Source organism: Maylandia zebra, linkage group LG13 (assembly GCF_041146795.1).
Source record: "Maylandia zebra isolate NMK-2024a linkage group LG13, Mzebra_GT3a, whole genome shotgun sequence".
Classification (NCBI taxonomy): Eukaryota; Metazoa; Chordata; class Actinopteri; order Cichliformes; family Cichlidae; genus Maylandia; species Maylandia zebra.
The window spans coordinates 20,384,125-20,411,523 of record NC_135179.1 but is presented as its reverse complement, the minus strand read 5'-3'; the positions used below and the strand labels follow the sequence as shown (position 1 = coordinate 20,411,523).

General features: G+C 38.5%; 2 protein-coding genes across 3 annotated transcripts in view; one reads left to right on the top strand and one right to left on the bottom strand.

The window, feature by feature from the left end:
- The window catches only part of khdrbs2 (KH domain containing, RNA binding, signal transduction associated 2), a 78,681-nt gene extending 76,323 nt beyond the window's left edge, over positions 1-2,358 (top strand). Inside the window, exon 9 of the mRNA XM_012920390.2 lies at positions 667-2,358. Coding sequence (XP_012775844.2) covers positions 667-761 — 95 coding nt within the window. The 3' untranslated portion in view covers positions 762-2,358. The remainder of the gene's footprint in view (positions 1-666) is intronic.
- Positions 2,359-24,841: 22,483 nt separating this feature from the next.
- Positions 24,842-27,399, bottom strand: part of prim2 (DNA primase subunit 2) — a 30,153-nt gene continuing 27,595 nt past the window's right edge. For both annotated transcript variants that reach the window (XM_004555968.2, XM_004555969.3), the window contains exon 14: positions 24,842-25,327. In XM_004555968.2, coding sequence (XP_004556025.1) covers positions 25,100-25,327 — 228 coding nt within the window. In that variant the 3' untranslated portion in view covers positions 24,842-25,099. The remainder of the gene's footprint in view (positions 25,328-27,399) is intronic.

The window sequence follows — 27,399 nt, the reverse complement described above, 5'->3', positions numbered from 1 at the left end:
GCCCAAAAACAAACTCGCAAAAAAAGAAGAAAAAAACACCAGTTTGCAATTTCCAAATCAGCACCTGCTCCAAATTTTATAAAGGAGTCTCTGGATTTCAACTAAAAACATTAAGAAACATCTAAAACTGCTATTTAAATAAAATTGCATAAATCACCAGAAGTCGAGTTACAACCTTGTCACATGACAACGGCGATAAGCCGGATGCCACAGCAGGTCTGCGGGCTCATTCATTTTCAGCACAATGAGTTGTGCACTGGGGTGTTGAGGTCAGACCAAACCTAAACCAACGGGGCAATGATTTGATTTTCTGCTTCATAAACACTTTCTTATTTGGGAGCGGTGCGTTGTGCCTCGCAGCAGAGGTGGGCATCTTTATGTAATTTGGCTCTAAGGAAGGAGCTGCTGACAGTCGAATCTCAGTGTTGGTCCGTCAGAGGGCAAAGAGCTCATGAAATTAATTTTGTGTGAAGAGAAGCCCCCATAGTACCTGGGATATAATTTGCTTGCTTAAATTTTCTTGTCTTTGGTAAAATAGATTTAGGAGAGGCTAGAGAAGAGAGACAGTTTGCCTTTGTGACATGACGTTTCCGTTGTGAATGCAGCAGCTTTCTGCAATGCGTTTTTAACTCTTTTTTTCCACCGTTTGTTTGCTTTAATCTGCAGAGGAGGAGTGGGGAACTACCCGAGCCAGTCTCAAAGCCCCTGTTTTACGGCTGACGCGAGGAGGCTACAGAAAACATCCTTATGGCAGATACTAAAGGTGGTCCAGACCTCCAATTCTCAGCTATTTATATCTATTTTTTAAATCCATTATAAATGTTGTAACAGTTATTTTATTTTTGGCCCATCTTCTTCAGAAAGTAAAAAGAAAATCCCCACCCCCACCCCCATAAAGCGCATAAAGCAACAATTATTGCAGTATACTGATGTTTGAGCCTTTTTTTTAACAAAAGAGACACTTAACAGTTCTCATCCATATGCAGGAAGGTTGTTCTTGGCTGTTTAAATGCCCTTCATTCCAGCTCCCTCTGCCCTAAAACATTAATCTGCAGATTTATTCTTGTGGGATTTGCGTGACTAGTTGGTTTCCATTTAGTGTCTTTAATGTAGTGATTACTAAGGTTTAATAGCCAACCCCTGTTCACTGTGTTAAAGCAGGCAATCATAGAGACATAATTTGACTTAGAGAGCCTATCAAAACTCTGCTGCGTCTCTCTACTTGCTTTAATTGCTAAGGAGACTTCGGTGCCCCACATAATAGAGGCATTTTCGTGGTGTTGCGAAACATCCAGTGATGCCATGTCCGTTTTTATCCACCGTGACACGCTACTAGATGTGGAAAACAAGCAAAACTTTTTCTCATTTTAGTTGTGCCTGTTCTTCAAATACGAGTTTGTCTAGGGGGAAATTAGTTTTGCCCTCTTATGCGAGTATTTTTTTTTAAGTTATTCAAACCCTATTGGCACTTTTTTCCTAATTTGGAAAACGGCCCACAAAATCCAGCTTAGCTCTTTGTCAGTGACTTTACAGGCACGATAAGTCTTTAACCAGCCACAGCTACGGAGAAAATGTGTTCACTTTAAATTTGAAAAAGTCTTTTTTTTAAAAACTTCAACCTTTCTCCAGAGTTCACTGATTGGTGGCTGCTGTCTGGTTTAAATTACTTCATGGAGAAATTCAAACTGATTTCTTCAAGGCAATTTTTTTTCCACTTTTTTGATGATTTGGTTTAGTAAAAATAAAAACTGTTGCTTTTCTCTCACTTTATCTGAACAGAACTAATCTGCAACTTTGATTTGATTTGCAAAAACTATAACTAACCAACGGCAAGTCTAAACACTCCCCACAACACAAATAACATTAAATGCAACAAATGGAAACCTATCCTGAAGAAGAGTTGAAGACCTGAGTGCAGAGTGTCTAAATGACCTAAAATTTTCTTCTAAAAAAATGTTTAATGTTGAAATATCAGGCAAAATTACCCTAGGCCATGTTGTGACTTTAAATGATACAAAATGATGTGAGATCATGATCGTGCAAAACACAGTTTTGGTTGAAAGCAATGTACAGTGTGTAATTTCTAATGCGTGCTTTGTTCTGTGTGTAATCTGTATTTGTACATAAGGCATTTAATAAAAACAGCATAAACCTCCAACACAGTGTGTAAGACTTTCTAAATAGCAGCCTGTGAAGCATTAAATTGCTATTGTTCTGCAGTTTGTTAACGCGATACGTGACGCAATTCAAGCTTCTTGTTTCTAAAACCTAACATCTGCTTGCAGGTAACGGCTAACTCGTTTCATAAAGAAAACCCACCAACCTGTCCCAAATGAATCATTTGTAAAACACCGTATGTTATCCTTGAATATCTGATCACTTTCTTAAGAAACTAATAAATTTCTGTTCTTAATTCATTCTCTGAAGTTTTACATCATTAAACAGACACTGATTGACTCTGATATGGCGTTTAAAGAGGTAAGAAGTCCTCATATATTATCATAATAATGCCTTAAAAATTCTCAGCATTTGGAGCTTAAAGAAAAGCATGTGGGCAATACGGGATCTAGATGCTGGTATTTACCTTCTGATTGAATGTCATTGCTGAGGGGGGAAAACAACGGCCTCAGCAACTCATCAATGTCTCTGCTAACGCCTTTCTGCATTTCTGTCATTTCTGTCATTTAACCTGAGAAACCTGCTCTGTAACTTTCCGTTCTTTAAATATCGAAGCTGAGATCTATTTAGCAATTTGAATTCTCTTTTGTGATTAGTACACCTGAAGCCTGACTCTCATTAAGAGTGTAGATCACGGGACTCAAAGGAAGACTAAACACTAAGCAGGTAACCCTAATGATAATCCTAATCTAACCTCCACTTAAAAAAAAGTAAACCTGCCCGTTTTAACCCCAAATAAATGCACTGTTGAATTAAAATCCCTTCCCATCTCTAACTAGATCCACAAGGAATTCAGCTGTTATAAAAGAGAGAATAAATTTTAATAAAAAGACACTAAAATATTGTTCAGCAAACTAAACACCACATCGGTGGTATAAAAGTAATTCTAATAAAATGTCACTTTTATAATACCTTGAATTGGTTTACTTTTTTCACAGTGATGGAATGTAACAAGGCTTGTGTGTAAATATTGCATGCATGCATTCTATACTTGTGGACTAGCGATGATGCATAGGACCGATTCATTCTTTATAACGCTGATTTGTTCTTCTCCGTAGATAAGGAAACACACCGCGGTGTGTTTTGGTCAAAGAGGAGAGGAATGTAATAGGTGAGTGGAGACACTGTCACGACCTCAGTTGCAGAAATAATCAGTGATTCACACTTTTAACATGTAAATGGGGCATAATTGGGAGAGGATTAGAAAGTTTCTTCACTGGATTCCTTTCGCACATTCAGCAAAAACTCTAAATGCTAACTTGAAATCATAGGTGACACATTAAAACCACCTGAAAACTCATATATGTTGATGTCTGAATGTTCATTTTAACGTTAGCTCACTATCCACAGTATTATAAACCACATTATGTTTGTTTATATTTCTATGATTAAGAGCAATATTTTCTTGCGGCTGGCTGTGTCACACTTGAGGGATTGAAATATAATTTCCATCTCGTGGAATATTCTGATAGATTCTCTATTAATGCTCGTTTACATTAGCTGTAAGTGTGAGAGCTTTCACAGGTCTGACAGCTCATTAAGAACACAATAAAGCACAGACATGCAATTAAAATAATGGAAACAAAAGATGTATAGGAAGCAGAATCTAACTAAAACTGCAATATAATTAGAAATAATTAATCATCTGATTAGAAGAATGGTAGAGTACTGACTGTATGAGATTGGCTCAGAGTGAAGTATTTGCGCTGCGCAAGGCGAGATGTTAAGGTCAATTGTATGTGCAGAAATGAGGGGGGAGGTTTTGGAGTTGCAGAAAGCAACGTGTGTGTTATTGCCAAGATTATATGCTGTCAGTCTTGCGTGCTTTTGTCTCAGCTGGACCCGTTATTGCACATTTCCTTTCTGCTGTTCAGTAATGCTCTTATTGTATCTCTGTGTGCATTTTTCACTTCAGTTTTTGTTTTATTACTCTGCAAATACAGTTCCGCTTAATCCCTATGGTCAGATACCTGCTGACTTATTCATAACTCGTCCACTTCTATTGACTTTTTTCAATAGAAGGGTGCGTTTTGTAACACCCGTGCATGTCATGCATAACAAGATATATGCACCTTGTGAGATGTAGCATCAGTAGTTGTTTATATTAGTGCTGAATCGTTGAGAATAGAATCGAGAGTTTTCACCTCTCACACTACAATCATTTTTGATTATGCATTTCCACAATAATACACACACAGCTTATTACAGCTGTAGCATTTACTAATTATTAACATTGCTTTATCTAAGACCTTCATCGCAACAGTTGCACATACCATTATGAATGTCATTCATTCATCCATCCGTCCAAGGGCAAAAGTCCCCACTGGGAAAAAATACTGCTTTTAATCAAGGACAAAAACTGTTTCTATTAGTCTCTAATTCTTTTTACTATTATTATTATTATTATTATTATTATTATTATTATTATACCCAACCAGTTTATTACGTACACCTTTTCAACTGCTCATTAACACAAATATCTAATCACAGCCAAATGGCAGATACCCAGTGCATTTAGGTGTTTAAGCACGGTCAAGAACCTGCTGAACACAAGCATGTCGAGGGTTTAAATGGTCCGGTAAATAGAAAATATCCAATGAGCAGCACATCTCTGGGCGAAAATGCTCAGAGCCGATAGAAAGACTAGACTAACTTAAATAACCAAGTAACCGAATAACCAAGGTTTGCAGAAGAGCATCTCTTATTTTACATGTCAAACTTCAAAGCAGATGTGCTACAACAGCAGAAGACCACACTGGGTTCCTCGCCTGTCAGCAAAAAACAGGAAACTGAGGCTACAGTTCACTCAAAACTGGACAGTAAACAATGGTGAGACAAGTCTCGATTTGTGCTGTAACTTCCAGATGGTAGGGTCAGAATTTGGTGTAAACATGAATGGATCCGGTTACCTTGTATCATAGGTAATGGTATGGAGAATAGTTTCTTGGCACTCTTTGGGGACTTTAGTGCCAACTGGGCATTATTTAAACACCACAGCCTACCGGAGTATTGTTGCTGATCCCTTTATGACCACAGTGTACCCATCATCTGATGTGTCATGTCACAGAGCTCAAACTGGTTTCTTGAACAAGTCAATCAGTTCATTGTACCCACAATGCCCCCACATTTACTACATGTCAAAACAATAGAGCACCTTTGGGATGAGGTGGAATATGAGATTCACATTGTGGATGTGCATCTTTCCATTATGGACATATATATAACCTATAGACGGGGGTAAGAACTGCTTTTGAGCAAGCCTCTTCAAGAAGCCATTCAAACATACCTCACACTACCACACTGACATTGTCCTACATTTCTGACAAAAGTCATGTACTGTAAAATTAAGACACAATCATAATTGTTGCATTGTCATTGTTTACTCTTCTCCAGAGCAGAAGAAATTGAAAACGGCTCCTACAGACCTGAAGATTACACTTTGTCATCAAGCAAGTTCAGGTCCTTCACTGGCCGGGGAAGTATCTAGGTAGGTACGCAGTGTCGTCCTCCATAAATCACCTGACAAAACAGCTATATAATGCCTCCCTAAGCAATAAGGTGAAAATGTTTACTTGGGGAACATATATAAAGAATGTTTGTGTCAACATAATGCAATATTCACAAGATGTCGTCAATTTGTACGTCACCAGTAGCATTGTCACACAGGATATTTTCCAAGGTTATTTTCACAGTGTAATATTGTAGGCTAGCAGTGAGCCGCAGCACTGTGCGTCTTATTAAATGAACCCACAGAAAACAGCATTTTCATTGAAAACATTTCAGCGATACTGCAGTTAATTAAAAGGATTACATGTGATTGTTCAGTTTTTCTTTGAACAAGTGCAGGGGTTACATGACTGCTATGAATAAATTATAGATTAAATAGCTGAAGTTTGATTTTTATACTTGCAGTATGAATCGAAAATAGTTTCAGTAGTACTTTTCCTCTTAAAACTAGCTCTCCTGTTTATCTGCACCTATGAGTTGGAAGTAATCATTGCTGCTGGAAACTCTGTGCATCTCAGTGATGTTCATGCCCCCTTTGCCAGAAGCGCTCTCGGATCCATTTTCATAACAAGCCTGCCGCCAGCTCAAGACCAGCCAAGAGATGAAATCCCAAAGCCTGCTATGGATGTTGATGTATTTCTTAAAATGAATGCCGCTAATAAAACTGCTCCCACACTGAGATTACAAAAGGGATCTTTTTAAATGAGTCATTATTCATTGTGACTTTTTTTTTCTTTGCACAAAGAATTAAACTCATGAAGACTTTGCAGTTGTCTTTGCATCTCCTCAGATGCCATTAGTCCACGCACGTATCCATGGTGATTCTTGTACATTGCGCAGACCTTTGCTGCAGCCTCAGGCACTATAAAAACCAGCAGCTGGTTTTTTCTCTCTTTTTTTTTTATAGCAAAAATGTTTATGCAGCCTCAATACTCCTAATAGAATACACAAAAGCCGAATCAGTAAAGATTCTCTTGGATTTTCATCTTTGCTGATGAAAAAGTAAAGATCATTTCTTTCCTCTGTTTGTTGTACACAGAAATAAGTTTGGACTTGGAGAGAAGGGATGATGCAACATGATGGAAAGAGATTACAGATCACAAATAGGTAAGGAGATACTGGTAACTATGATCATTTACTTTGCTCTTTTTTTAACCTTTTCGTTCATATTTATTCATCAAGAGGTGATCTGATTTATATTTAAAAGGAAATTCTCACACTCTGGTAAATCTTTCTCCAGTTTTGCAGGTATAGCAGGAAACTTTTATTAACACAAACTTTTATGGCTAACCTGCTTTAACTGTGTTAAAGCAGGTTAGCCATAATTTCTGTGAGGAATCATCAAGTGATTGTTTTGATATTACTTCTTCATTATAGTTCCCGTTGGCCTGTGTAGTTGTTTATAACAGATGAGGTAGCGCTGTTAAAATCTGGCATCAGTAACAATGGCCAAAACACTCTAAAAGTAAAACACTCACTGCAATGAAGCTTTTTTAACACAAGTTAGCTGAAAGCAGGTCTGTGAGAAAATGGAGTTATAAAGCACTTTTTTTAGCTTACCTAAGCACAAAAAGAAGAATTTTGTCCAGCCAAGAAATGATATTGATACATAAAACCTACTAAATACTATAAAACCATTATGGATTTGTATGTTTTTTGTGCAGATTAAGCAAATTAACTGATGAACTGCAGACAAAACCAGACTGGCTGTTCTGTCCTGTGTCCCATCTTTATTGTTTGAATTGTATGATATTGTATTTATTTCTTATACAGACCTAAATAAATAGATATAGTAGACAGAATACAGCTAGAAGGTAAGTTTGTTTTCTATCATTCCCAAGCGGTGTAAAAAGTCACACTCTGGAAGTGTCATCACTGACTTGGTAATCAGACAGGAAAATAAGTATAAATATAAATGATAGAAAATAGTCCTTGCACAGCTTGAAGTTATATCAACACATTCTGCAGTCGTGTAATGATACCATCTGCTTATGGGTTCAGACTGGCTGTGAGAGAGACGGAGACATTCACAGACATGCAACATGCTGCAGGCTAGTCGCTAATTCTGTAAAGCAGCTGTGCAAGCAAACGATGGCTTCACACTCTTTATTGACAGCTCTCGTGCTCACTTTCTTATTTTCTCAAGTAATTGCACCTATTTGTTTTTAACAAGACAATAAAAAGCTCATTTGAAAAGGTCTAGGTGAGAGAGAAGAGGTCTACCTCTTTCCATATCCATCTCAAGGACGAGCTGATTGTCTCCGGCTAAAAGCTGCGTCTCTATACAAAACATCACCCAGGATGTCAGACGCGTGTTGACAGATTATAACTGGGGGATTCATAAAGAGACAGCCAGTGGATGGAGGCGAATTACCGCACTGCATTTGATGCACATCCAGCCAAAATGTCAGACTCGGGGCTCAAAGGCTCTCCGCATAAACAAACAAACAGCTACACACCAAGGACACAAGTGTCATCTGTCATACAAATCAGAATCCATTCACACGACACGACTACATGTTTGTCACATGAATAGCTCCATTCATTGATGTATAGAAAGAAAAGAATCATTTGACATTTTGGGAAACATTCATTCATATTTCAGAGTCTGATAAAGAGGGTCCATGCCACACAGGCAGAAAATGGTTAACTTAGTCTATTTCTTCATTAATTCTGCAAGCTATCTATATCTCTATCTATGTAACTCAATCTACTAGTGAGCTTCAGAAGACCTTCCTCCCTGATTTTCAGGTTGATTGACTAGGATTGACTGGGAAAATCCAGTTTTTATTCTAGGCTTTATAATTAGAGTAGCAGCACAACCATAGTGTCAATCTTCTCATCCAATTCTTGCCAAGAAAGTAGAATATTACAAAAAAGCAAACCTGTAAAATGCTTTTCAACTATTTACTTTTATCAGTTTTTTTTTTTTCCAGCAGTACACAAGTCCATTTACCTCTGCTCTATTTGTGTTACAGGTTGCTGTGCACTAAGAAGACAGCAGGTCACACTCCTGGTGGACAATTTTTTTTTTTAATGTTTTTATGTGTGCTTACGCCCTTAGACTACATGTGTATTATATATACAGACTTTTATTTATTTATTTAGTTTTGACCTGTAAAAATCTCCCAAGGTTAGAAAACTAGGATTCCTGTTTTTGGAGCTGAAAAGTCCCATTCATTTATTTTTGATATTTGAAATGCACTTTTGGCGTAATGTCACTTCTGTTCAGTATTCTTTTATTTTGCTGTGGCCTAAAGTGAAAATATATATATATTTTTTTTTTTAAAAGTCTCAACACGACTGCACCTTATTTTATTTAAAGGTGCTGTCATTTGGTGGCTGTTGTCATTACCAACCTGAGTGCACCCTGTGTCTGTTCCCAGCTCTCTAATAAATGCTTCAGTTAGGGCTGCCAACACGAACATGTTAGTTCATTAAATAAGTCGAGCCCACTGCTGGCATTCTGGCCAAGTGTCAAAGCTACTTTACGGGCCCGACCCGTCACTGCCTCCACAATACACTCCAGCAGCCAGTCACAGCTCACCTCTTGTCATTTTCAAAGTGGTAGTCATAATGAACGGTGCTGTCTCCAGCTCTACATATGGGTCACGGTGATTAACGCTTGAGATTGATAGAAGCAATACAAGCTCCCTACAATTCAAATAAATGTTCACGACTGTCTTCTTTCTGGATTTGTGTGTTCGTATTTGATTTACAAAACAATAAATCGATTGCCTCATAAACCAGTCGCACCAAACCTTCTCGCGATGTGTTCAAGTCAAACAGCTCGCAGGTTTAACGACTCAAATTTGATGCGGGTGTTCGTCTTTGTGTTATCTTTTCGGGTGGAAAGGGGTGTTGTGAATCCGCTCAGATGAACAGCAGACTTGTTTCGTCAAAATATCCACCACCACCACCCCTCATTCTGACATTTGTTTAATTCATTCGCTCGATGACATAGACTCCACAGAGTCAGTCAGACAGCATGGCATTTATCTTCCTGAAAAAAATCACTTGATCTAAATATCGGAAACACAAAGACACCAAAGTGGGTCAGGATCTAGGCGAGTACCCAGAAATGTTCAATGATGCAAAACAGAGCGTGGTGATAATTCTCACACGCACAGCATTTCCTCTATCCAAGAACCGCTACCTGAGCAAACTCCGCTTTGTTTAGACAGCTGGTTTGATGAGCCAGAATAGAAAACGAGGGCTTATAATCACCAGAGTCTAAAAGAGCCTCCTCACCAGTGTAGTGCTTGTGATGAAATGGTGTGCAGAGTTAGAGCCCTGGATGTGTTTTGATCATTTTCATGTTGTTTCTCTGGCCTTGCGACAGCAGGCTGGGATCCAGGTGACAGTAGGTGTGTGCTACTGTAAGACGACTACCATAGCTGATCTTAGCTTCCTTCTAGCACCAAAGCCCGCCCCCTTAACTCATTAGAGCTGCAGTAATTTTAGAAAGATTATGAGCTTTGACATATTATGTTGCACTATGCACATGGATCAACTAAGGAGGAAGTGAACTGAACTGCTCTTCCACACCTTCATAAATACAGTATAGTGCCGGCTGAATTCACCGCAGTGTATATTAAATAATAAAGGCTTCCATTATAAAAGGAATAAAGCAACACAAGAAGTGCCTCTAAAAAAAATTAATTTTCTAAGTAAATTTTGGATCCCATCGGAATTTGCTCGAGTCTCTTTCTATTAAAAATAAAACCAGTTCTCACTGAATAATGTCTTAAAGCAAACACTGATGTCTGCATCTGTTCCCAGTGAGTGTTTTTAATGCATAATGTAGACAGCTGTAAGCTTCTGCATACATCTCCTGTTTAAGATCACAAATATTTATGTAAAAATATCTAATATTTCCTTGGCAACTGAGCTGCTGCAGACCACAAACACATATAGTGGATAAACGGGATAAATTGTGCCTGAATATGGCGCGTGGTCTAATGATGGCAGGTGATTCATATCTCGTGTCTTTTACTAGAAACAGATATGCTTTGTGTTTAACATCCAGTCTGAATTAGTGCAGTTTTACTAATACAGATGGATATTTCCTGTCATCCTGTATTAAAAAGTCAGTGCTTTGATTCTGCCCTGCGAGCTTGTGTAAATATGTGATATTTCGCCTTTTCACTTATCTGAAAGGGAGCTTCAGGTTAACCCTCAGCTGTTGCTTATTATCCCGATCTGCTGTATTCTTTCCAATCTCATTCACTGCTGCTTGTTACAGCATGAATATATAACCATTAGATATTCTTTTATACATGGTGTAGATTTTATTGGAGTTTTTCTCATTAAAGGTGGGCTATTCTAGTCTTAAAAACCCAAAAGTCCAATTAGCTGACAGACTACTCAAGATTGTAAAAAATGAAGCCACAGCAGGTATCTTTTTTTTTTCTCCCAGCTCTTTAATATTGCGCATACACCCATGGGTAACACTGTTGGATAAATGCTTCCAACAGGCAACACTGTAATGTAGCTGTCAGGATTCAGAGTCACAGATGTCCCCAATGAAACCCTTTTGTTTTGCCTTCATTGTGTTTTCTTTCGCAGCTTTGGAAATAACACACAGTTGTTCATTTTGATCTGGATGGCAAAAGTAAACAACAACTATTGCTCGGAGGGCAAGGTGATTCATGAGGCCCACATAAAAACAGCCAACAATTGATTCAGCCGTTGATGCAGTCAAAGTCATGTTTGAGTCTTTTTGTCCCTGGGTGTTTTAATGGAGAGCACATGACAAGTCTGCACTTCCTACAGGGAACTCTTTACAGCCACACAAGGAAAATTAGATGTGCCACATCTCAGGAAAGGGCGTTCAGTGATGGCTTCAGCTAATACTAAAAGTTTATATGTCTCAACACTGAGCTGACAATTAGTGTGTGCAGTACGAGCATGCTCATAATCACTCCAAACTAAATGTTGTTTTTGTAGGTCCATGCATATTAAATCCCCTGCATAACCTAAACATAACATATATACACACATATTCTGTTAGCACGTGTCCAACGTGGAGAAAATGTGGTAAAAGATGATCAATTATGTAACTTATTGAATCAAAAAATAATAATGCTGCTAGTTAAAATGCGGGGTACAAAAGCCAGCCAGTTGGTAAAATAAATTACAATTTCTGTGCTAATAGAATTCATTCATACGTTTCTCTTTCCCTTGCCTCGTTTTGCTTTTTAGTGAGCTCGCTTAATTTGCTCTTGGCAAGAAGTTGATTCTAATTTCCTATAGGAAATTAGAATAAGCACATATGCATGTATAGAGCAAAGCCTGCAAACTCGGGAGGCAAAGAGCAGTACTGATTCATAGATATGTGGCCTCACATCATATATCAAACGCACTCTCTCCATGAATATTGTCTGCATAAGCTGCAAAATGTCATGTTAAATTTACTGCCCTCCACCACTCCAGTAAACATCCACCTGTAGGAGCCATACGTACTCACCACTCCCCAGCTACTGTAGGTTAATGCATCTCAAAGCAATAAAATGCTGTGGAAAAATTCATTCTTTTCATAACCTTACCATTAAATGACTGAAGACCATGCTATCACTGTGCTTAATTGGCCAAACAAAACCCAATGATACATTATGGGGGTTCAGGTCACACTGGGTTATTGCTATAGAAGGTTCAGACAAGCTGAAGGCCATTATCAAAGGAAGGCTAAAGTAACACCTTCATGCCACACCATGGTGATGCAGTAAGTTGTGGCACAGGAGCCCTGATCAAGTTCTGAGTGTATAAATGAACTTACATTTCAGAATTTAGAAATTTCTGTATCGTGTAGCATTTATTTTTCATTGATCTCTCTGAGTTTCATGAGCTATAAGCCAGAATCTGCATTTATGCAGGCAGACACGTTCACAATGACCTGATGAAGTGGCACAGTTGTTGTTAGCAGATGGACTGGTCTGAGTATTTTAGAAAGTTCTGATCTACTGGGATTTTTCCACATAACCATCTCTAGGGTTCAGAGAGAATGGTCTGAAAAAGAGAAAATATCCACTGGGCAGCAGTTCTATGCGTGAAAATGCCTTGCCAATGCTAAAGATCAGAGGATAACGGTCAGACTGATTCAAGCTGATAGGAAGGCAACATTAAATCAAATAACCACTTTTACAACCAGGGTATGCAGATGAGCATCTCTGAACACACCAAACCATGAAAGCACATGAGCTACAGCAGCAGCAGGCAACTGTGGGTGATACTCGTGTCAGCCAAGAACAGGAAACCGAGGCTACAATTTGCAAAACTGGACAACAGAAGATTGGAAAAACATTGACTATTAAGCCTATTGACTACTGAATCTCGATTTCTGCTATGACATTCAGATTGCAGGGTCAGAATTTGGCGTAAACAACGTGAAAGCTTTTACTATCAGCGTCTTTTAAAAGCCACAACCTACCTGAGAATTGTTGCTGACCATGTTCATCCCTTTATCACCACATCTGGAGCCATCATCTGATGGCTCCAGCGGGATAACTCACCATGTCACAAAGCTCAGGTATTCTCAAACCGGTTCCTTCAGCAAATGCCCTCCACAGTCATCAGATCTTAATCCAACAGGGCACCTTTGGAGTTCATTTAATGAATGTGCCTCTGACATATTTGCAGCACTTATGTGATGCTTTCATGTCAGCATGGACCAACGTCTCTCATGAATGTTTCCAGCACCTTGTTGAAAGAATTAATGCAGCTCTGACAGCAAATATAGTACATACACCCACCAGTCACTAACAATGTGATATTTTTTAATTGTCTGTTAACTATATAGGCTTACTTAGGCCTCTATGTAACCAAAGGTTAATTTTAATATAATCACAGACAGAAACAACATTCCCAAGTCACAGTTAAGGCATTACTGAATTATCCCTTCACTGCTGCATTTCTTTACTAAAATGCTCTGAGGGTTGCTGCAGCAAGCTGATGAAATCGATTACAAGCTTACATTGACTTCACCTTATCAGCGAGGGAACCCTCGGGGAAGTATTAGCACTTTGTCTCAGTGAATGTTTTTCACATCATTTTCAGGATCGAAGAAAAGCCAACTATACGGGAACTTCACACAGAGCCTCTCTGGCATTTTGAATTAACATTTCTCTTAGTTTTTCTCCGCAGACTTACTTTTCAACCATGATGTGTGAATGGCAAGGAAATGTTAACAGGCCTTTAACAGAAAATTCTTCTTAGCCTGAATGCAGGCACTTGACGGATTACTTTAAACGCTCAATTCTGTAGGTTTTGAGCCTGATTTGATTGTGATGTACACATTTTCATGTATAAAGCTAAGTATGACATAGATTCAATTGCGGGTGAAAAATATGAGTCATTAGTCAGTGTGTGTTTGGTGTTGGAATTATGCTGTAGGGTCACACTGATGTAATTCAGGAGAAGAAAAAAAGGTATCTTTTTGTAGCTCTCTCTGAAGTTGCTGGCACACATGTGAGGTCTTGACCAGCTAAGACATCAAACTACAGACAATTATGGGGCCTGGGAAAACTGCAGTTCTCTATAGCGAGTGCTGCTTCAGACCCTGTGAAGATGAAACATGCATGTGAGTAGTGCAAAAAAAAATCCCACCTCCCCGAGGGGTGCCGAGGCTATGAACTACAAGGAGGAGATTAACCAATGCAGCTGTGGGAGAGAGAGAGAGAGGTGAGCTCCTGCACCCCACCCCCGCTCTGGCTGAGATTATTTCAAAACAGATTTATTTTTTAATAAATGTTCAACGGCAGGTGTGATTTAATGGAGCGAATAATTTGTGTCAACTTCCACGGCCCAAAGGATGGTTTGTTCTCTGAGTGATGAATGCAGTGCTTTTGAGAGAATAAAAACAAACTTACCAATTTTAGAATATACTGATGTTTCACTTTATGGCATTCATTTTCTTTTTGTAACTAACCATGTTTGCGAAGACAGCAAAGACCATTCCTCTGTTATCTCATTTCCCAAAATGTGCCTGACAACAGTTTACAGAGATGAGCAAAGCGGTTAAACCAGCCTGCCTTCAGGAACTTACAAAGGGATACATCGTGTAAGGCAGGGGTGCCCAATCCCGGTCCTCGAGAGCTACCGTCCTGCAGCTTTTAGATGCATCCTTGTTCCCACACACCCGAATCAAATGAATGGCTTGTTATCAGGCCTTTGCCAAACATGATGGCATGCTGAAGAGGTAATCAAACCATTTGATTCAGCTGTGTTGGAGTAGGGATGCATCTAAAAGCTGCAGGATAGTAGCTCTCGAGGACTGGGATTGGGCAGCCCTGGTGTAAGGTCTTCATCTTAAAGCAGGCTTTAGATTTGAATTGAACGGCTAAGAAACAATACATTTTGACAGTGTTTTCATCTTACTGTAACACCCCCTTAAGGAGGTTATCTGCAGTAAAAATAAAGGGGCAAAAAAAATTCTTTTGTATCATTCAATCTCAAGGGGGCAATCTGGTGGATTGGCGAGATCTGGCTCCTCAATTTATCAACGTCAAAGAGACAATCCAGGAGATTGCTCCCAACTCTTTCTTCCCCCCCTCACACTGCCCAGCTTTCAGTTTCTTATCTACTGTCTGTTCAGACTGCTAACTCAGTGTCAGCTCACGAAGCATCAACAAGCTCCAGCTCTCCCTCTCCACCAACATCCCCCTGCAGGGAAAAGGGATGGGCACAGAGCTGGTTGATTGTCAGTGCCATTATGTCGCCCCAACATCTCACAGTCTCCACTTCCACAATTCCCTCCATTAACAAGGGGGTTCGCTTCCCATTTCCCCTTTGATGTGTCACACTCTGCTGCAGATTTGGTTTTAATATGTGTGACAGAATCCACTTAACTGGTAGTAGGAAGACGTGAGGGAGCTTCTTCTCCTTCTTTTTTTCCTGTGGAGAAACAGCAGCCATTCAATACAGACATCACATTTAAATTCAAGTGGGAGTTTCTGAGAATTAATTTAAACCAAAATCAATTATAGATGAGTTATCATCAGATATTTGCAGTAGGCCGCAAACGCATTTTAAAAAAAAAGTTTGTGTTTTTACTTAAAGGAATAGTTTGATTTTTAGAAACACTCTAATTAGCTTTCTATTAGATAAGAAGCCATTTATTTTTACAAAAATTTTTTTTACTCCCTCTTGTGATGATAACATATTTTACTTATCAAGTCACTGATGCGGTCTGAGAGAAAGCAAAGCGAGTTTGAAAATTTAAAGGTGCTCAAACTTATACTGTGATTATTTCTACAGTCGTGTGTTTATAATAATCCAAGCAGAACATGCACCCAAGCAAAACGAAGGAAAGCATTGTAAACAAAGATCTAAGTCATTTTCAAGTCAAATATGGATGCACAATATGATCTCATTAAATCCAACCTTCAAAGCTCAAATAACTCAGGGGAAAAATAACTAGAGAAAGAAAGAGGGAGAGAGAAGAAAAATGTAAATGTACGTTCAGTTAAGCAAACTTTGTAGTGTTTGGGGGCGGAAATAGATGGTCACTGTTTACCAAGCCGTTTGATCCAGAACAATACGAAGAAGCGTAAAGCCAAGTCGCATGCGTGCTGCTGCTGATTAAAACATTCCTGCAGGAGCGAAGGGGATGTTTAGAGCAACTAACGCACCACTTTCACGGGTTTTGTCCAACACGAAGCGACAACGTGGCTGCAGGTAAGGCTTAGAAGGAGCGCGGAGTTTGCGAGCGAAGTTAATCGCATGAGAAGAGACTCACACATCTGTCAGGTTAATGAGACAGCACCCGCAGGAATAGTGATGCATTTACATACAGCTGCAGGTGGTTTTGTGTCCAGTTTTGCAATCAAGAGTTTTGTCACGTCTCGAGGCTAATTTAGTGTTTGGGAACAATCTCGATGGCAAATATATTGTTTCTTAAATGATCATTTAGAGCCCAACATCACACTCTACAGCACTGCAAGAATTGCCAGGATTCACAAGAATGAGAGAAAATGCTGATGGGAGTGTAACTGATGCTTCCATCTGGTGTTACAATCAATACCACGCAGTGACACCGAGAGACGGTAACGGACACTCTCGGTTCTCTACATTTAGATCAGTGGAACGATGCCAACAGGTGCACGGACAAAGACATGTGGTGTGTAACACCTACAAATGTGACAAAAAAATCAAAACAAAGTAAAATGCATTTTTTAACTAGTCGTTGTGGGATAATTGAAAGAATCTCACTGTAAACACTGGTTTAGGATTATTTTCCAGTTCAATAATTGTATTTTGTGTTTGTGTGTGAAATATAAGCCACACCCATGTGGGAGTGGGGATTCCACTCTAGTCCAGCTGAGTACTGAGAGTAGTTGATTGGTGTGGATTTGGGCCCTTCTCTATAAATAGGACAGAAAGGCAGAAACAGGAAGGAAGTATGTTGTAGGACACGTTTAAAGCTGGTGAGAGAAAAAGGCATTTTAAAGGACAATAGTTTTAACCTGGCCTGGATGGTTTAGCTGCTAAAATAATTAAATTTTACTGGAAGGAGGATTTGTTTTAATTTGGGTTTATATGGATTTGTTGTGATAAAAGACCGGATTGGAAGCTGCTGGTTTGTTGGACCTGTGTATTAGGAAGTTTAAGCCTACTCTGTAATTAGGGGGTGGCCAACCAGAAGAAATCGCTCACGACCTGGAAGAGAAGAGCTTTAGAGTTGTATTCCCAGGACCTGCTGTGAAAACGTACTCCCTACAAATGCAAAGCCTATCAAGGTGGGTAAAAAGCCTTTGTCGGGAAGATGCAGACCTTTTCCTGTTTGTAACCGTGGTGGCTTCAGCTCTTGAATTCCAGGCCAGAACTAAGCCTTCACTCCTCTACTCTGCTTAGAAAGAAAAATAAACCTTGTGTACTCTATTTTAAGTGAGTTTGGTGGTTTTCTACTCGTCACTATTAGAACTTTTTCTTTCTTCTACTGAGGCCTTTTTGTTGCCCACTTCTTAACATTGTGCTGTGCGTTGGTATCCGTAGCATCAGTATTCGGATCGATCCGCTCTCCTCTAATTTAAAGCCACCAAAAGAAAGTACAATCTTTCACTTCTAAGGTTTTACATATCAGGACATAATAAAAATTATCTAGTCATTACCATACATATTACACAGTGTCATTATTTATTTAACTAAAACTAAGCTAAAATGAAGAAGCAGCAAGTACACTTCATGATTCAGTAGCTTGTAGAACCACCTTTAGCAGCAATAACTTGAAGTAATGGTTTTCTGTGGGTTTATCAGCCTCTTACATCATTGTGGTGGAATACTGGCACACTCTTCTTTACAACATTGTTTCAGTTCATTGAGGTTTATGGGCATTTGTTTATGCACAGCTCTCTCCACGGCATTTCAATCAGGTTGAGGTCTGGACTTTGACTGGGCCATTGCACCTTGAGGTTTTTTTTCCCCTTTTTCAGCTACTCTGATGGAGATTTGCTGCTGTACTTGGGATTGGCAATTTAAAGAGGGTGTACTTTCTTTTTACCATGACTCAGTCTGTGCACACACAAAAAAATCATTTCTATTCTAGTGGTTTTCTAGGGCAATAATTCCCCATACACAGGACACAAGACATCACTAAATGATTTGAGAAGTATAAAATAATGAGTGCCGTATGCTACAGCCTTCGCAATCACCATCATCCACCCAGAAAGGCCTATGAGAGATTTTGGGGCACCCTGTTGCCATTCTCCACCATAATGATCAAAACACCAAATGAGGACATGTTTTAGTAGAATGTAGAATTCCAGAAGACTTCCAGAGGCCTGGAGAATCATTTCCAAACAGCTACCATAAAAAACAAGCAAGTAATTGAGGATACTGAAAGAATTTAAATCTGGTTGAATTAAACATTGACTCATAAACTGAGTCCTGTGAACTTTACTGCATGCTCCGGATGATTAAAATACTCTGAACAATGAAAATCAAACAGAAATGTAATCAAAGCTCTAAATGTTGAAAACGGTGCTTAGTAATAAAAAACACTTTAAATAGAAATTTCCATTATCGGTCTTGCAACAAACTGCAACACAATTGTACAGCCACTGCCTTCAACTTTGCAAACTAATCTAGCAGGGCAATTTCTTTAATAAGTGTCTCCATTATTAGGGAGTCATATGAGCGCTCACGGGGAAGTGAATTTGTTGAAAATTAAAAAATATTTTCCCGATTGGTTGTGTGGCACATCAGTCGTTTTAGCTGCTGTTAGTGGATGGAAGCAATTTTGTTTTTTACAGAAATAGTTTGTCTGCCAGAAAAGTAAACACCCAAACAATGTTGGTTTTATATGTTTCAGAAGGGCTTTGAGATGGAGGACAGACTCTGAATATTCTTTTTTTTTTTTTTTTTTTTCCTTCAATATTTGGATTATACCACTTAGGTTTATTGGGAAACCACAGGAATCAGATGCTTAAATAAAACTACATTCATATTTACACACAGATACACTTAACAGCAAACCTAAAGAAGCTTAAAGAGCTTTTATTAGACCTTTTTATTGGTCTTTGTCTGCCATATACTGCTACAGTGATGGATGCTCCTGTTAAAACATGACCAGAGTTTCAAATTTTAGATCAGCAAATTTACAGACAGCTCAGAACATGGTTTCTCACAGTTTACAGTCCAATAGTTTACTCACTTGGATGTGTGATGTCAAAGAGATGTGATATCCTTACCTTTCTTTGACGGGTAAAGTACAGCCAGGCACACGGCTGTGGCTGTACTGTTTTAAACTGTGAACTGTGCAAAGCAATTCTAGTATATCAGTAATAGTGACCTAGAAAGAAAGTGTAATAGATCCACTTTTAATAAAACCAACTACCTTGATCAGTTTGAACACTGTGGTCAGGTTACGTCTTGTTTTTCATTATCTTGACATTTTAGAAATGTATTAAATAGGCTGTACAGTAGCCACATGGCTAGATATACAGTTAGGTCCAGAAATATTTGGACAGAGCTAACGTTTTGTACATTAATACAATGGCTTTTAAATAAAACAACTCTGATGCAGTTCAAGTCCAGACTTTCAGCTTTAATTCAGTGGGCTGAACAAACATTGCATACAAATGTGAGGAACTGAAGCATTTTTTAACACAATGCCTGAATTTCAGGGCTTCAGAAGTAATTGGAAAAATGAAATAAGTGAAAATAAAAATTTCCATTCATTTCTAATACTTGGTTGAAAACCCTTGAAGTCTTGAATTCATGGACATCACCAGCTTCTGGGTTTCCTCCTTTGTAATGCTCTGCCAGGCCTTTACTGCAGCAGCCTTCAGTTGCTGTTTGTTTGTGGGTCTTGCTGTTCGAAGTTTAGTCTTCGACAAGTGAAATGCTCAGCTGGGTTAAGATCAGGTGACTACTTTGCCATTCAAGAATATTCCACTTCTTTTGTTTAATAAACTCCTGGGTTTCTGTAGCTGTATGTTTTGGGTCCATCTGTATTACAAAACACTGCCCAATCGATTTGACTGCATATAGCTGGATTTGAGCAGACAGTAAAGTAATTCTGTATGTATGCCCGAGTTCATTCGGCTGCTTCTGTTCTGTGTCACATCATCAATAAACAGCCAGTGTCACTGGCAGCCGTGCACGCCCAAGCCATCACATGGCCTCCGCCGTGTTTTACAGATGATGTGGTATGCTTTGGATCATGAGCTGTTCCATGCCTTCTTCATACTATTTCCAGAACTGAACTTTACTGAGACTTGGATCGATACACTTATCTCCTGGAGAGTGTTGTGAAGGGGTTTCTCTTCACCATGGAAATTATTCTGTGATCATCCACCACTGTTGTCTCCACTGGACGTCCAGTTCTTTTTGCCGAGTTTACCAGTGCTTTCTTTCTTTCTCAGGATGTATCTGTAGATTTTGCCACTCACAATATTTTAGCAATTTCTCAATGTTTTTTTTTTTTTTTTTTTTCTTCTGTTTTCACTTAATGGTGGCTTGTTTCACCTGCATGGAGAGTTGTTGTCTGTTCACAGCAAAATCTTCCAAATGCAAGCAACCCACCTCAAATCAGCTCCAGGCCTTTTATCTGCTTAACTGATAATGACATAGCAAAGAAATTGCCCACACCTGCCCATGAAATAGTCTGAGTCAATTGTCCAGTTACTTTTGGTCCCATTAAATAGAGGGTGGCACATGTTAAGAACGTTTCAGTAAACAGGTTAAAAAAAAAAAAAAAAAAAAACAACCTAAACTTGTGTCAATGTGTAAAAAATATTTGCGCCTAACTGTACCTAGTCAACTGCTCGTTGACACATATCTAATCAGCCAACCACATGGTTGAAACTTAATGCAAACATACACACAAGTTCATATCTATCATGTTTCATCCAAGTCGGGAACCTCGGCATCAATCATTTTGGACATTGATCTAAGTTTTGATAATCACATCAATAAGGTCACCATAACTGCTTTCTATCACTTAAAAAATATATCCAAGGTTAATTACTGTTTCGAAGTGACTCTGAGAATTGGTCCATGTAGACCAAGTGGTAAAATTATTGTAACGCTCTGTTTGCAGGAATCCCCAAATCAGCTGTAGGCATCTTCAGGAACTTGATTGGCTCCTAGAGCAATTTAGACTTACCTTTAAAATGTTTTATATTAGTTCACAAAGCTCTCAATCTCTGACTTGCTCACTGGCTGCAACCCAGTCAGACCTCTCAGGTCATCAGATTTAGATCTTATAATTGTTCCCAGAATCAGATTTCCCTCTGCTGAAAGTGCTTTCAGTTATTGTGGTCCTGTTCTTTGCAAAAGGCTGCCTGCTGATCTGAGATCAATTATATCTGTGTGTACATTCAAAAACAGACAATTTCAATTACACATGTCTACAGTTAGCAGGTGTTGTTCCCCTTTGCTGTTTTCACTGCTCTGTGGCATTTTTTAATGTCTTCTTGTTCCATATTAAGTACATCAAGTTCTCATATGATGAAATGTGCTATATAAATAAAATTGCCAATTGAGGTATTTAGACATGTTCAAATGACCAGATGAAGTGGAATGGTTGTTGGTGGCAAATGGGCTTTGAGAAACTGCTTATCTGCTGGGATTCCCACTCTATGCTTTATGGAGATTGTTCAGAAAAATGGAAAAATATTCACTGAGTGAAAGTTCTCTGGGTGAAAATGTCTTGCTGATGCAAGAGTATAATAACCAGACTGCTTCAAGTTAATAGGAAGGCAACAGCAACTCAAATAACCACTCATTACCGCCAAGGTATGCACAAGAGCATCTCACAACACATCAAACCGTGAAGTACATGTAATACAGTAGCAGAAGACCACACCAGGTGCCACTCCCACCAGCTAAAATCAGGAAACTGTGCAGCGTCAGTCTCATTATAAATGGACAATAGAATATTGCATCATTTGGTCAGTGAAGCCTTAATTTCTGCTGAAACAAAATTTGACGTAAACAGCTTGAAAACATGAATCAACAGTTTGGGCTGCTTTCGTGGTGTTGTTGTCACACAAGACCTGAACAATTTTCCAGCACTTTTCTTAATCTATGCTACAAAGCTCTGAGGCAAAAGGGAATCCAACCCAGCAAGTGCACCCAACAAAGTGGCAGGCGAGTAAGCTTATTAACAAATATAGTATTGGTCAGTTCAGCATTCAAAACTAAAATGCGCCCTGAAGTAAAACTAAGTAATACCAACATTACATCTCAGCAAACATCTTACACACCACTGCATGCAGAACGGCTCACTGACTCAGTTTTACATAATGAACGACAACTTTGACAAAACAACTTTGACAAAACAATCTTTAGTTCTTTTAAATTGAGTTTAAAGAGTTCACTCAGTAGCTGTTTTTCTTTCGTAGCTCTAACTCACATTTCATGGTCTTGTGGAAATGGTTTCGCAGTCAAAGCAGCGACTGAGTGCATGATGAACCTTCCGATTCCATTTTTTTAAAGACAGATTTTTATATTTTTTCCACTATAAAGAAAGAGGGGGAAAAAAGCAGCATCAAGTACATGACTTTAAACTCACCAAACTAAAAATCCATCCATCAATCACCTGCTTAACTGGGAGTGAGGGGACCTCCAGCTTATCCAGCTGTCACTGGAGCTAGGCAGAGTAAACCCTGGAGAGGTTTCCAGACTATCACAGGCCTTCACCTCAAGATTTCACTAACTTAACCTGCAACAGGCTTTTTCTAGAAAAGCTCAAACTTTTTAGATTGAAGGAAAAAAAACAAGGATGCTGGCTCATTTAAAAAGAACTAAACATTGCCAAATCCTCCCACTGAAAAGCTAACACTCCGTAATGACTGCAAATCATTTATTCGATCTGAAATAAGGACTGAGACAGTTATCAAATACATTTTGCTAATTTTAATACAGCTCAAGGGTGAGATGTACAAGTATGCATTATTAGATGCTATCTAATCCTTAAAAAGAAATAAACTACGTGCACGCAAATCTCCAAATTAACCAGAGCTGCCTCTGGTGAGGCGTACTGAATAACAAATGACACTGCTGCAAATTTAGTCCCCTGGGTAAAATTATGCTGCATTAGGACAAAAAGATACATCATGCGCTGAGCAGAAACGAACAATAGAGTCAGAGAAGTAATCATTATCACTGATGAATAACCTTTTGATTCGCTGTGGTGCTCTTTCACATCCCAACAAATAACAATTGAGTATTTTTTTTATGTTTTCTGTAACTGGCTCATAGTTTAAGCTCAAGGTGCCTCTTTAAATTTTTTAAGTGTTAGTCAATATTATTTGCCTGTGCATGGAAAACAGATGAACTTGGGGATTTTCCAGATTGTAGTGCATTCACAAAGCCGCAGTAAAGGCATGGACGTCACTTTCCATATGAGGCTTCTGAAACAAATGCTGCGATTACGTCTTGGATTATGTTTCTCACCCTTTGCGTAATGCACCATCCCCACAGTACACCCCTGGTCCATGTAATGACTACAGGAAGAGAAGAAATCACACAACGAAAGCAAGTTCATGACTAATGATTGTAAATCCATTTGAAGGAGATAAACAGTCCTAGTCAAGTGCCTGCCCACAGTCTAAGAAAGTGCCAGCTTTGTCAGATGTAGTCATGCTCCACCAAATATTAAACATCAAGGGTCTCTTGCTGACAGCAGCCCGGCTGTGCACTGTTATCCAGTTGCCTTATTACACTGAATAAATCCTCTCCATGTCAAGCACCATGCTTGGATTTTAAGACCTAATTTAATTCCAGCCATGTGCAGCTCGGGCGCTCTGATGTTTAAAGTGAGAGACACTGATGCAGGATGCTTTGCATATGCCACAGGAAGTCGTGAAACAGAAATGTGCATTAATGGTACAAATAATGTTTTGGTCATCATCAGGGACATTTGTCTTAAATTCATCTATGATTAAATTACAGATTGAGGTTTCCACAAAATGACCCAAATGTTTCCTCCAGCCTCCTGAAAAATGCATTTACATTCATAAACTAACACTGCTGTCCCTCTAATTGGATCCAAAGTTAGCAGTCTGGTAAAGTGCATAGTATGAGGGGAGATAAGAGCACAAAACTGTACCTCCTAAAGAACCGAGATTGGAGGAGTCTGTGTTGCTAATTCCACAGCAGCACAAAAAGGTTAAGACTTTTAGACAGCCACCTTTTTATTTTTTTTTAAACAAATTATTGAACTGAGGCTCAAGAGGAAAGTGAGGAAATATCTCTTGACCACGTATGCTTTGAATAAATTGCATTGTGCACTAGGAGGCAATATTCCAAGGCAGCATAATACAAGTGTGGAAATTGTTTATTTTCATCCGCCCTCCTGCCACCATTCATCCACACTGCTGCCAGCAAATACAATGACATTGTTTTTGAGACAGCTGGGAAATGTTCTAGTCATCAACCCCCAAACCATGTCTCTGCCAAAATACTGTGCACTGAGAATATAAGCCATCTGAGTTCAGACCAGAGTAAAAACAAAGAAGGAAAACAAACCAAGAGAGCAGTTTTAACGCATGGTTAGGCAGAAATAAATGCAGGATCACGGACATGTGAGCAAAGAATATCATACAGCGGAAAAAAAGAAACGTCTGTGTGAATTTTTGAAAGGTTGAATCAAAACCTGCAATAAAGAAAATAGAAAAAAAAACATTTTTAGACAAAATACAAAAGCTTACTGTTTCAATTATAGATTTTTTTAATGTTATTTTTGGTCATAATCTTTCTATTTTTCCTTTCCATGAGCACTGTGGTGCACTCCTTTAATTTTCTTCACTTTTTCTCCCAAAGTCTGCTATGCTGGAATTAAAAGACTGAAAGACAGATTTTCAACTTTAATACTTAATACAACAGTTTAGGGAATTTGTAAGATTCAGCAGAATTCAGAGCATGTCCAGAGATACAGAATTATTTGTATGTGTATTTAAGCATTTGAGAATCAGGCCTCTTGAAAGAAAGATTCTAAATCTTCTGTCATCTCGGCCAAATGTTGGGAGGTGTTTGCTGCCACCTCTTGAGTTCCGGTTGATCCTTTGGAGGCGGAGTTTTCCTGTGACCTCTGCGGAGCATCCATCTCTCTCTTTATGTCCTTGCCTCCACCCAGAAGTTTCTGGCTCTCCAGAAAGTACTGGTTAGGGTGATTGAGTGAGAAAGATGAGTCTTCAATCTGTTAATAAAAAAAAGAGAAACCACAGGAGAAGGAAGGTCAGGAGATAGTAAGAACAGCAGGTTTAGTTTTCACAAAAGTGGCAGGTTGCTAGGGCAATGATTGACTGATTCAATAAAATGTCACCTTTTATAAGACGGTCATTTAGCATCTCCGTCAGTAAGGGGGATGTGCAATGGTTTACTAATTTACTAACGATTTACTAATGAGGACAGGAGGCTTTCACAGCCACATTAGTGCGCAAAGTCACCTGCTAACTATTCTATCGGAGCACAGTGAAAAGATGAAATGGCCTTTCAGGAAATAAAAATGTCAAAATCATTCATGATGAGTAAAAAAACCCATTAATCAATTAGTGGATGGAATACAAATTCTCTTTCTGTGACCTTTTCTGTGATTTTTTTTTTTTAAATAATTAGGTAATTTGATTGATGTTTTCAAAACATTTCATTGTGGAAAAAGTAAATGATTTAAAATACCCAAACAGCGTGTCAGCATCTTCAGTTACCAAGGAGATATTTCACTGGCTATTCGTACCTATTGAACCACTAGAGTACCGGCCTTCCTTTTAATAGTATTTTAAGGTATCTGCAAGTAGTAGACCTAAATGCTAGTCCGTCAGCTCCTAACATTTTTTTTTTTTTTTTAGAGTTGTTGGGATGATAAAAATTTAAAATGTGCATTCAGTCTGTATATTGCCATGTGAGGCAAATAAATTTATTTTACACATGACTGCAAAACATACTGTTTGTTATTTTATTATTTGTTTGCCTGGAGAAAATAAATGTACATGTAATGACTTTAACTAAACAAGTGACCCACAAATTTTAAATAAAAAACAATAAACAACCCAAATAGCCCTGGGAATTTTCCCCACAAAAGGAACATCAGAGCAGATGTTCAACACCAGCACAGTTTATATCAGTGAATCAAATTTTGTTGCACTACTTAATTATACGGATAATAATGACAGCAAAGATATATTTTACCAGTAGTAACTGTTTCAAGTGGTAAGATTTTCAATATGTAAAAATCTTCCTATAATGAGCAGCAAAAAGATAAGGCACAAAATAGACTAAGTAAGTCAATCTTTAGCAAATTAGAGTAAATTAGAGTTCTAATGTATATTGAAATAAAAATAATTGACATTATTTTTTAAAAAGAAGATATGAATGTAAAGTCCTGGAAATCTACAGATTTAAGATTGACATGTAACATGATAAACACAGGCTAATGGATCTATGGTTTAAATTAAGACCATGCTGAATTGTACTACTAGATGTACTATTAATGTACTCAGCAATACACACAGGGATTCACATCCCAAACCCAGCAGACCATTGTTTCGTTTATACTGCTTTAGTAGAGTGAAGAGATATAAATCACTGACAGAAAGACTGAATTTTAAAAATCTATCTAAATTCATGTAGTGTACATTTGTATACATTGAGTCCATTTAAATAAGGATAGGAACTTGTAATAACACTAAATAGTTACCTTACTAAAAGTGCAATGTGTCATTTTCCCCTATCAGCATTAATTGTAGTGATGCCTTCCTTTTGAAACTGAACACAATCACCTGTTGGTTTGTGAGCTAGTGGTTTTAGGCCTCATGTGAGGCCTGGATCTTCTCATTACGCACCAAGTCAAATGTCAAACATGAAGCTGCCACATCCTGACTCATACCTTGCTGTTAATCTTAGTATAATATAAGTATATGTAAAGATGTGCTTAAGAGGATAGACTCAGTATTAAAGTGTTTATTAAGGTAGGATTAGATGTAAAGTTTGACTTGTTCCTGAAGCCAGAGGCGTTGCCCCCTGCTGGTCATTAGAATGAATGAACTGACCTCTACTGTCCATTCACACTACACCAAAAGCTGTGTAAATGCAGTGCATCCATGTGTGCAAACTCCAGCTGAATGACCTGAACAATCTGCAGTAACAAGAAAATGTGTTGTCACTTTCAGTCCTAGCTTTGCTGACTGAACAGGATGATGACTCACGCACATAAAACAGCTTAAATTAAATAAGCATCCACAGGGAGGCAAAATAGATTGGAATGCTATAATA